The 12,029-nt window shown below is 38.3% G+C and overlaps 1 protein-coding gene across 6 annotated transcripts in view; it reads left to right on the top strand.

The window, feature by feature from the left end:
- NBEA (neurobeachin) overlaps positions 1-12,029 on the top strand; it is a 359,299-nt gene that overhangs the window by 276,101 nt on the left and 71,169 nt on the right. For all 6 annotated transcript variants that reach the window (XM_053386038.1, XM_053386039.1, XM_053386041.1 and 3 more), the window contains one exon: positions 5,450-5,562. In XM_053386038.1, the coding sequence (XP_053242013.1) occupies positions 5,450-5,562 (113 nt within the window). The remainder of the gene's footprint in view (positions 1-5,449; positions 5,563-12,029) is intronic.

Here is a 12,029-nt window from a genome sequence, read left to right on the forward strand (position 1 = left end):
CATTTAATGAATTTTAGATGTTAGAATAACCTACCATAATAGTGGATCATTATGCAATGACATTAACTTTCTTAAGCTAGTATGCTATAAATACTTTAATGATAATATCTAGCATTTATATAGCACTTAGAGTGCTCAAAAAAATTCACATAAATTAGCTCAAGAATCCTGATAGCTATCCCATTTGGTAGCCTAGTATTATTGTAGATTTCCCTTTATCAAGATTTTTTTGTCTCCTTTCCACCTGCTTTGAGATGTAAGAACTCACTTAGCAGCAACCATTTCATTTTCGAGTTTTCCCTTGCCTAAATAAATGAACAGAGACATCTTGGGTCATCTTTCATTGAACCCACTGCGTTGCCTTAGCCATAAAGGCGTAAGAGCCCTGTTGGAGTAGACCAGAGGCCCATCTCATCCAGCATTCTGTTCCCAGAGTGACCAACCATGTTTCTGTTGGAAGCGCATAAGCTGAAGATCTTAAGACAATAGCCCTCTCCCATAGTTCTTCCCAGCAACTGGCATTCAGAGGCATAGTGACTCCAGCCCTGGAGGCAGTATATAGTTATTGTTGCTAGTAGCCATTGAAGACTTTATCCTCCATGAATTTGTCCAGTACCCCTTTAAAACCATCTAAGTTGATGGCCATTGCCATAGCAAATTTAATACATTTATTAAGTTCTTTGTGAAGAAGTACTTACTTTTTCTGTCCGAATTGCCCATTGGATGACCCTATCAATAGTCTCTTTATTCGCTTTCTGCACATCATGCATAATTTTTACTCCTTTCTTGTCTCGTTCTCTCTCTCCCCCCCCCCCCCCAACTAAAAAGCCCCAGCAGTTTCTGCATAAAGGAGTTGCTTCATTCCTCTCATCAGAATTGGTTGCCGTTTTCAGTTCTGTAATATCGTTTCTGAGATCTGGCAAACAAAATTGTTCACAGTAGTCCAAATATGTTGCATTAAATATTTTTATACAGATATTGTGCTATTAGCAAGTTTTCAGTCCCTTTCTTAATTCGTCCCTATTATGGAATTTGCCATTTCCACAGTTGTCATACACAGTGTTTTCATTGAGCTGTTCATAATCTTTTCCTGACCAATCACCATCAGCTCAGAATCCATCAGTGTATATGTGAAATTAGGATTTTTTGCACCATTGTGCATCAGTTTACACTTGCACTGAATTGCCCTCTTGCTCATCCTAGCTCTAGGACAGGGGTTGTTTCCTGGTGCCCAACAGTCCCCTCCCCCTTCTGAAAATAACCTTGAAAGATGCATTATATTGTAGGCAATATAATAGGTTGTGGTGGCCACAATAGATTATCTGGTTTGCAAATGGGCCCATGGGCCCAAAAAGGTTGACTCCGCCTCCTCTATGCCACTTACAAACAAGTTAAAAACGCTGGTCCTTGGGGACCACACTTCTTCCTACATCCCTCCACTGTGAGAATTGTCCATTGCATCTTAAATCTTTGCTTACTGTTCTTTAACCAATTACTGATGTCTAAGAAGACCTGCCCTTTTATCCCATGACTGCTTCGTTTACTTAAGTGCCTTGGAGAGGGACTTTGTTGAAAGCTTTTTGAAAATCCAAGTAAACATTAGGAATGGAGGATAATTTTGGTTGGTTTGTATATTTAAGTGAACTAACCCAATTTGCACCTCTTAGAATTATATACAGATCAGAATGCAATTCTTCAGATTTTACACCTCTCAATTTAATGATACAGTTTTTGAATGAAGACACACACCGACATCAATTTAAAAGTATGTATTTTAGGATCAAATACATTTGGAAATGAGTGCATTGAGACAAAATATGTAGGTATATATGAATTTTCATACAGCTATTTAAATTTTAAAAATTCACAGATTAATGCAGAAATTGGACCAAACAAATTTATGAATAAACACATGAAATAGGCTAAACCATCCATCTCTAGTATACACTCCTATCCACATGCTTAACATTCTCAAAGAACTCTAAACAGAGAGAGATTGAACTTGTATATGCAGAAACCTTGTTTTTTCATCTTATGCAAAACTTGTTTTTCTATATGATTGATATTTTCCTTCATTCATGCTTTCCACCAGTTTACCCATACACATTAAGCTAACTAGCTTGACATGGATTCTGGATTTTCTGTGGATACCTTTAAAAACAAAAATGTGTTACATTTACTGCTAGCTAGTCGTTCTTCCTTCCTTTTGCCTATCCATTTGTTTGAGGGAGATAAGCACCTTGCTTGATGCAGTTACAGTCCTCATCAAATAAAGTTTTGATGATAAAGGAGTAAGTAACATAGCTGTCATGCATGGTAATAATGGTTAGGGACCAGATCTAAATCTGTATTCAGTGAGCTCAATAGAAGTTATTGATGCATAAATGAGATTCACTACATGAGTCTTTCTTAATCTGTTCACAAAGCAGAATAGGAATATAATAATACATTTACAGATTAGAGCTTTAGGAGATTACATACAGTGTAATCCTGTATATGTCTACTCAGAAGTAAGTGCCACTGAGTTTAGAGGGACTTAGGCTGCAATCCTATACATATTTAACTGGGAGTAAGCCCCATTGTGGGCTTGCTTCTGCCTAAATAAGAATAGGATTGCACTCTAGTTAATCTTAACGGATTTGCAGACGTTCCTCATATACTAATCTCATCCATTTTAAAATAATGCTCTAAATCAATCAAAGAACTGCAAAATCTATTCACTAATAAAATAATAATAACAAACCAGCAAGGAAGTTGCTATAAAAGTAAGGCGAACATCTCATCGCTTCCATAACTGTATCTGTAGTTTGCAGTCAAAATGGTTGTCTCTTCTTTTGACAAGCATACCCAGTTGCTTTCTCTCTACTTCGTTCTGCTCCCAAGGTCTTCACCTCTTCTCTGCCCCTCTTGTCACTGGACATATTTCATCATGTTTACAGCGCTGTGTGGTTTCTTTTTCTTTTTCCAAAGGTAAACATGGCACTCTGCTACTTATCAGTCAGTCTAAGTTTTATACTCTGCCTGCCCCTGGCTTTTGTCTTCATTTTGTAGACGTAGGACTTCCTGACTGGGAATTCTTGAGAATTGAGCAGAGTCAGAATTATTTATAAAATTCTGACTCTGCACAATTCTCAGGAATCCCCTGATTTATAGAGAGGAGGAGGAGAAATCACTACTTTTACTGATTCAGAACCACTTTTCTCACTAGAAAATGAAAGATGCTATATGTAATAAGCAATTAAAAAGAACAGAACTGGAAGCAGTACACTCTCACTTTAATTACTATAATATTAATAAAACATCCTTCCACTGGAAAAGATGGAAGAGTCAGGTGGTTCAGTCTAGCAGCCAGAATTATGTCTCACTGCAATACTTGCATCTGTTTTTAGGTAGCAGATTAATCATGCTTCAGATATAGATATAGATAAAATAAAAAATAATATACCTCATATATCAAAACAGAAAATAGTGAATGAGAAAGAAGAGCATGCAGACTTGGTTGTAAATGATATTCTATAAGAAGTGGAAAGTATTTCTTAACTAAAACATATAAAATGTTAAAGCTCTAATTAGTAAAAATGAATATTCACACATATAGTTAGCTGAAAATCATACACTAAAAAGGGTGAGCAATATTCTCTTTATTTCGGATGGAAAGTATTTTTATCATGTTAGTAGAAAATTGACATATTCAGGTAACGAATTCAGCCCTACTTCTTCCCTCTCCATTTAGCATTTTCCACTTTTTTACTCTGTGATGTACAAGCCCTCACTGGTTAATTATGTATATATTTAGCTACTGCATGTGTTGGGCTTATTATTGTCATCTAATTAGATGTAACTTGAACTGCTTGCATCTAGAAAAACCATTAAAAATTCTTTCCTAATGACCTAGAGATGACAAAATGTCTGTAAAGTGTGAAGAAGTAGACAAGCACAGGAACATCGCTTTTAAAGAGTGTTAATCCAGATGCTGCAATCATCTAATTAAACAATATTTTGCTGTCATTAACATTTTCACCAAGGAATTGCAGTTATAATTTCTTTGTCAGCTGTCTCTACATCACTTTACCTTCAAGACTGAAGTGCCATATAAAAACATTAAATTGGATGGTTTAATTAAAAAGTTATTTTTAATGAAGAAACATATTCCAGTATTTCTGAGATCTCATTTTCTGTGCCTCAGTTTTTATTGTTCAAGTAGATTAGTGTCATAGGCTTGCAATATTTAATATTCAGCCTTTAACATTAATCTCTATAAGCCTAGTTGAAGGAAAATCTGCTCCTTCAGTAAAGGTAAGACATACACCAATAGAGGCTCGCATTTCTGCAATTCATTATTTGGATAAGGAATACATCTATGAAAAGTCTTATGTACAAACAACTAAGGACTGCATGGGGAAAAAACAAATTCCTTTTTAAGCCTCTCCTGGTTGGCTTAGTGCTGTGCAGCAGGCAACTGCAATGCCTGATACTCACAGAGTAAGGGAAGCAAGTTCCTTTCCCCCAACAGATGCACACACAGAGTAAGCTGTGCAGATTCCGTTGTCTGCGTGCTGGTCCTGAACATGGGCTCTCCAACTCTTTCTTCTGATGGCAGAGTTTATTGCAGGTTGATCCAGCCAGCACATTTGAACTACATCATATCAAGAGTGCTAAAACGTTTGCATTGCCTAAATGTGTGAGGTGTTGCTAAAGAATGCAAGGTTGTATAACCTGCAATTCGTTAAGCTTACCTTGGAAAGGAAAGGTCTGATTTTATGCCTCCCTAGGATTGAGAAAAGGGTGTGTGTGTGTCTAATATACATGACAGGCTGCAAAACAGGGGTTGTGAGCTGCATTAAGCTTGGAAATGCTCACAGGTCTTAGGGTGTTGCATCTGAGATTTGCATTCAAGTCCTTTGCAAGTGACCAAACAGGGTAGAGTGAATGGCTGTTGAGGGAGGAGGGAGTGGTCTCATTCTGATCTCCACGTGTCCATTGGATCTTTTGCACAGGGCTTACATGTATATAATTTGTTTGTGTGTAGGTTCTTTCTTTGCACAACCAGGTACCCCAGGGTCAGGATTCCTGCTTGAGGAGAGAAAGTTTACACATGTATATTGTGTGTGCCACTGTGATTCTACGTCCCCCCAACACATGTTTATTCTGCATGAAAATAACTTGCGTGCAAATAAAATACATGTAAATGGTAGCCTGCTTATGCTATAATTTTCATAGAATCACGGAATTGTAGAGTTGGAAGGGATTCTGAGGGTCATCTAGTCCAGACACACTGACCCATTGTTTTGTGTAGCTATTTTTCTCAAAATAGGTGAAATTCAGAATGTGATATTACACGGATGTGAAGAAAAATCTTTGATTGGTGTATTCTGTTTTTTCTCAGTTGTTCAGTTGTCCTGTTTAATAACCATTCCATATCTTCCACTTTTCCCTCCACCATTTTCAGGACGTACATATAATGATCTAAACCAATACCCTGTATTTCCATGGGTATTAACAAATTATGAATCGGAGGAGTTGGATCTAACCTTGCCAGGAAACTTCAGAGATCTTTCAAAGGTATGTTTCAGCTACTTGTTTGTCAGAATTATTTTTACGAAAGGAAAAAGCACCCTTCTTGGAGGAAAAGTAACATTACTTGTTACTATGTAAGGGGACGTGCCTCTCCTGTTTCGGTCTCCACAGCCACAGCATACACTGTAATTTTCCAATGGTTCGACTTCGCTCCCCAAGGCACACTCCTCTATGGTCTCCCAAGACAAGTGGATGGCAACATAAAAGGATCTGTGGCAGGATCTCTATTATTTAGGCCCACAATGAAAGCACAACATCATTTCAAGCAGCATGTATGTTTTTGAAGATGATGGTGCTCCAAAACCCAGTACACCTGTTTGTAATTGCTTGGGGAGGCCTATGCAAGATTCCCAAAGACACGGCAAGGATATTGGTGTTAAGCGGTGGATGTCAGTCTGTACAGCAAGATTTTTAGCAAGTTTTAATGGCATGCACTTGAGTTTAATCAATTGTTTTAAAACATTGGGTTGAGGGGAACCAAACAGTAGATTTTGAGAATGCATATTCTTTTTGTACCTTTTAAATGACGACAACAGTGTCATCAACACAAGACATACTATCATTAAGCAAAATTGCTCATAGCAGTAATCACTTAGTGTGAATATTCAAAGAATCATAGACTTGAAGAGTTGGATGGGATCATGAAGTCATCTAGGCCAATCCCTACAGCACGGGAAACTTTCTCCCAATGTAAGGCTTCAACCTATGACCCTGAGATTTCTACCAACTGAAGTATCACAGTTGCATTAAGTTCAATGTGAAAAAGTTATAAAGGATCCATAAGGAATTTTTTCATTAGACCCAACTGTGTAGAGAAGCACACTTTTCATGTGCTTTCCTAGACCACACAAAAACAAATAGAAATTAATTCATAATCTGTTAGGGATAGAGGGAAATAAAATCCTTCTTATAAAAACAGATAAATTAATTTGGTTCCCTAACTGTATTTCTGATTATGGTTTCATAAGTTTTCATAAGCTAATGAGACTTGCCAATCCTGAAAATTGGATGGAAACCAAGTAAAAGTGGATAGGTGTAAGAGGAAATAGAAAGTTTGGTAATGTATGAGTCAGCTTTGACTCACTGAATTGGCATGTGTGCAGGTGTCCAAGAATACTCAGTGTAATGTGCTGTTCCTTTGGAGGAATGTGGTCCACCAGAACATTTAACTCCCTGTATTTCCTAAAGAGTTACTGCTGTTTGTAAGAACCTGAGTTCACTGAAAGGTCCCAAACAGTTCTGCATTTTGGTAGTTGCTTCTTGTACATGTAAAGCATTGATTTGCTTAAATTAATATCCTTTATGAAAAAATAACCTAAGATACGTTGTAAATGAAGTTATGGTTGCTACATCTGCAGCACATCTACTGTACCAAATAGTCTATCATATAGAAGGCAGATAAAGTTTCCTATTGTTTTAATAATTTTTGAATGAAGTTTAATATATTTTCCCCATCTGATACTTAATTTCATTATGGCGTTAAAAATCAGGTGCCATCACTATCTGCTATGGGATTGTAGTCTACCAAGAATAGGGCTTTTTTGAGGATCACTCTGTGCTACTGTATTCTCTCACCAGCAAGATCCAACAAGCCTGCTCAATTTATGTTTTTAAAAAGTTTCAGAAAATATTTATTACCCTTCCTCTGCAGCTTTTCATTTTGTTGATGTTGATTTGTTGTTGCTCTGTTTAGGCTTCTCTCCTGTGTACATTTAACTAGGGAGTAATTATCAGTGAAAGGGACGCGGGTGGCGCTGTAGGTAAATCCTCAGCGCCTAGGGCTTGCCGATCGCATGGTCGGCGGTTCGAATCCCCGTGGCGGGGTGAGCTCCCGTCGTTCGGTCCCAGCTCCTGCCCACCTAGCAGTTCGAAAGCACCCCTAAAGTGCAAGTAGATAAATAGGTACCGCTTTCTAGCGGGAAGGTAAACGGCGTTTCCGTGTGCTGAGCTGGTGCAGGCTCGCCAGAGCAGCTTCATCACGCTGGCCACGTGACCCGGAAGTGTCTCCAGACAGCGCTGGCCCCCGGCCTCTTAAGTGAGATGGGTGCACAACCCTAGAGTCGGACACGACTGGCCTTCAGGCAGGGGTACCTTAATTATCAGTGAAATAAATTACAGTAGTACAATAGGATTGTACTATTCATTGTATTATCCTTATATACAATATACGATATCTTTATATCGTATATAAGGATAATACAATGAATAGTATTTGTATTGTTTCATTTGCACTGTGATCTTAGGTTAGAATTTAATTTCCCATCTTGTTAGCTTATGGCAGAAAGAGAGTATGTGTGTGTATATGTGTGTTTGTGTTTAGCACACAAACCAAAAACCCCCACACCCATATACATTTACATTGAGGTTACCAGATTTTTTTCAATGAATCCGGGGACACTTTTCAACTTCAGTTGATGGGGATGGATTTTGTCAGGGGACTGATGTGTAAATCTGGGGACTGTCCCCAGGAAACGGGGACATCTGGTAACCTTAATTTACATGCATACGTATATCTCTGGGAAGATAAACTCCTCTCACTGCAATAGAATAGGCTGATTCTATTAAAATATCTCAAGTGTGATACTATGTCATGATACTAGTACTGATAACATCAGCTTCAGCCAATTTTAAAGGTACACAGAGTGATTTGTGCTGCTGCTGCTAAAGTCCTGTCCAATATCTAGCAAACTGCTGACTGGAAGAAACTGTTGCAAATATGCACCTATCAGAGATGTGTAAATGCCATTACATGGCACAGAGCACATGCAAGGAGAAGCACATGTAAAAGTGCCAAGAGGTGTAGTTGTCATTCCTATATAGAACTATGAATGTTTCTGTTCTAGCGATAACCATTCTTAAAATACTGCAAACATAATCAAAGTCCATTTATGCTCATGAATTTCAATAGGCTTAAAGCATGCCTAAATGCATTGCAACTCTTACGTTGCGTTTAAAATGGTGAAAGTGTATGGCTACAAATATGAGTTGTGCACCAGAAAATCCCCAGTTCAAACCTCATTTTAGCCATGCGCTCATTTGCTTTAGTCCTCAATCCCTATATGGGTATAATGATTTTGGCCTAGTTTACGATGTGATGCTATGTGTTGTACTTTGGGAATTAAACAATACTATACGAATGCAGAAGTTATTATCATATTATTGGTCATCTTCCAGAAAATTACTTGTGGCTGGGTGCACCATTGGAATTTTACTTACCACACCACACCCAATCTCAAAGTCAAGTTGGATCCAAAATAGATGTATGCGTAGCAGTGTTTAGGGAGCCAGATGCTTACTGCAAGAAGGGAAAAGGCTTCAGTCCCCCACCAAAATTGGAATGGAAATTCTTCCTACTCCTACAGGGCCAAGAGCCTTGGGCGCGGGGGGAGGGGATCCCTATTGGTGACAGAGGTGGAACAACTGGCGTGCGTCCGAGGGGGCGTGGCACGCACCCTGGGAGGTGCTGCCGATCAGGGGTCAGCATTTTGTCAGCCCTCCTTTGGAATGGCATCCAGGGCAGACCGCCCCCCCCCCGGAACATCCCAGTTGGTGACAATGTAGCATGGAGGACTGCAATTCAAGAGACAAAAATTTGAAGTTTAAAGTACCCTTGGGATCCAGTTCTTTGGATTTAGACTAATAACTTCAATAGACTATTGCTAGTACTGAATTAATTGGCAATTATTTGTTAAATGGCTGCAGCTTAATTTAAATCATATTTTAAAACAGACACTTCAAAGCAGGATGCAATCATATATACACTTATCTGGTAGTAAAGGTCCATTGAACTGAACAGAGATGTTTAGTTATGTACTCTTAAGTGCAAGGGATTCTAGTTTTGTATAAAGAGGAGTGTTCATTTTTACTACTCTGTTTGGGCTAAAAAGCACAGCAGTGAATAAGGCGACAGCTAAATGCTTTCACAGTTCTTGGCAATTTTTGAAGTTTAGTTTGAAGGAATAATTCGTTAAAATCCAACAAATATCCAGTCATCTGCCTTGTCAATTTAAGATTGAACTTGTTATTACTGAATTCCTCTTTTTATCTGTTTTTATAACACTGTTTTACTGGGTTTTATTTATTGTATTTCTGTACAAAGCTAGGATTTTTATCTATTAAGTGATTTAGAAATGCTTAAAAGAAAAGGTTTAGACTACACAGACATGCGCACAACGTATTCTTTTTTGTGCACTTTTGCCCTAAAATAAGGAATTTCCTTCCCTCTTTTTTTTCTAGGAAGTGACCTATAAATGTACTTTCAAAGTAGGTAATTATTTCTATAATTAGTCAAAACAGCCCCGGGAATAGTGCTTTGGAACATTAAGGACCTAGAAATCAGGACAATATACAAGGCATTTCACTGTTGCTTTAAAGAAAAGCCCAAAATTGACAGCTATAAAATGTGGCTTCTGTTTTTTGTTCAATATATCCAATTGCCCACTTTAACCAACAGTGTTTTAGCGAACAATTACTGCACTGTATTTTCTTTACAATGCAGCATTTGTCAAAGTTCCTTCCTTCATATTTAATTATGTAATTTAATTGAAAGTTTAAAAAGTTAGCCAAAATATCGATCAAGGTGTTCTATCAGTGAGATATTTCAGACTTCTCAAGCTTTATTCAAGACATACACGAGGTCAAAGGTTGCATTTATTGTTTGACAAGTTGAAAAGCTAATGAAAGAGACTGTCATAGATACATATATTATCTCTGCACTAACAAACCATCAGGTGATCTGCTTCTTTTCACCTTGATTGGACCTTCCTGTACAAAATGCCACTAGGCATTCATACAAGGAGTATTTTTGCAACCTTTATGGTATGCTAGATTTCCTTTAAGAGTGGTACTTTAATGTGGTTTTCCTGTGCAAAATTGTATAATGCTGATTCCTAAAGTGCAATGAGTACATGACTTTGACATGCTGCATTGTCGCTACTCATTAAAGTGTAAATGGGTTTCCCCCCCTTTTTACTTCCAGTCATGCACCCTGCTAAATAAAGTAGCTCCATCACCTACTGGGGAGGACTACTAATATTGACATATGTGAAGTACATCACACACGCCCATCTGCCGAAGGGAAAAATTATATTTTGTTAATGCACAAAGTGCTTGACTGGCAGAAGATAAGCATAACCACTTTCTTAAATTACTGTGCTGCTTTAAAGAGAAGGAAGTGATACCGCCTTAAGGTTTATAAATGTAATAACACAGCTGAATGCCTGGAAGTATGAGTTTTTCCAAGCAAGCAGTTCTTAATATAAGCAAATGTTTTTGATCAGGCAACAGACTGGCTGCAGCGATGCTGAAGCCTTTTATTTTAAATGAGCTTTTGTTTTTAATTGGGAACTAAGCAGAAATTCTGTCTAAGCTCCATATATATATATACACACGCGTGCGCGCGCGCGCGCACACACACACACACACAGTGGTACCTCGGGTTAAATACTTAATTCATTCTGGATGTCCATTCTTAACCTGAAACTGTTCTTAACCTAAGGTACCACTTTAGCTATTGGGGCCTCTCGTTACTGCCGCCACGCGATTTCTGTTCTCATCCTGCAGCAAAGTTCTTAACCCGAGGTACTATTTCTGGGTTAGCGGAGTCTGTAACCTGAAGCGTATGTAACCTGAAGAGTATGTAACCCAAGGTACCACTGTATTTATCTATCTATCATCTATCTATCTATCTATCATCTATCTATCTAATGGTGATTGCTTTGGACAGTATTTCAGTGACAACAGATATGAGCTAGATGTGAAAATGTTAAGTCGCTGATTCTAAAGTGAGGAAATCTCCTGCTACCCTGTTTGCATGAGATTCCATTCTGAAAGTAATCAAGCAAGTGGCCGTCCCCAAACAGAGATGCTAGCTGGCCTCTACGAAAGGAAATTACAGGTGTACAGAAGCAGTATTTCTCTAAATACAAGATGCTGGGAACATTCAACAGCAGAATGTTGCAGGGGATTGGACTAGATGACCCTTGGGTTCCTTCCAACTCTATAAAATTCTATGAAGGCAGTCTCCTTGCCTTCCCAATGAGTGCCTTTAGGCATCCACTTGCCCCTGTTGGTAGCAGAATGCTGACTTTGAGGAACTATGCAGTGGGGTCAACTGATCCTACAATAAATTGGCCAGCGAAATGGTAAACAAGTACATCTATGCAGTGTTTTCTGAATTTCTCTGCAGAAGACTATAGAGTCTGGGCAAATGGAATGTCAGGAAGTAAATAACAGCAATCTTCTGGTGTCATATCGGTAGGAAGATTTTTCGGGGTGGGGGAAGCAGCTGACAGCTCTAGTTTCAGCAATCATTGTTAATTGCAGTATGGTACATAAATTACAAAATGACTCTACAATGCCTGGAACATATAATTTGTAAGAAGTAACACTCTCTTAGTCTAATAGCATTATGTTTTAGAAACACTTTGCCTACGGTGAATAATCAAGTCCTG

This window comes from Podarcis raffonei, chromosome 4 (genome assembly GCF_027172205.1).
Source record: "Podarcis raffonei isolate rPodRaf1 chromosome 4, rPodRaf1.pri, whole genome shotgun sequence".
NCBI classification, from domain to species: Eukaryota; Metazoa; Chordata; class Lepidosauria; order Squamata; family Lacertidae; genus Podarcis; species Podarcis raffonei.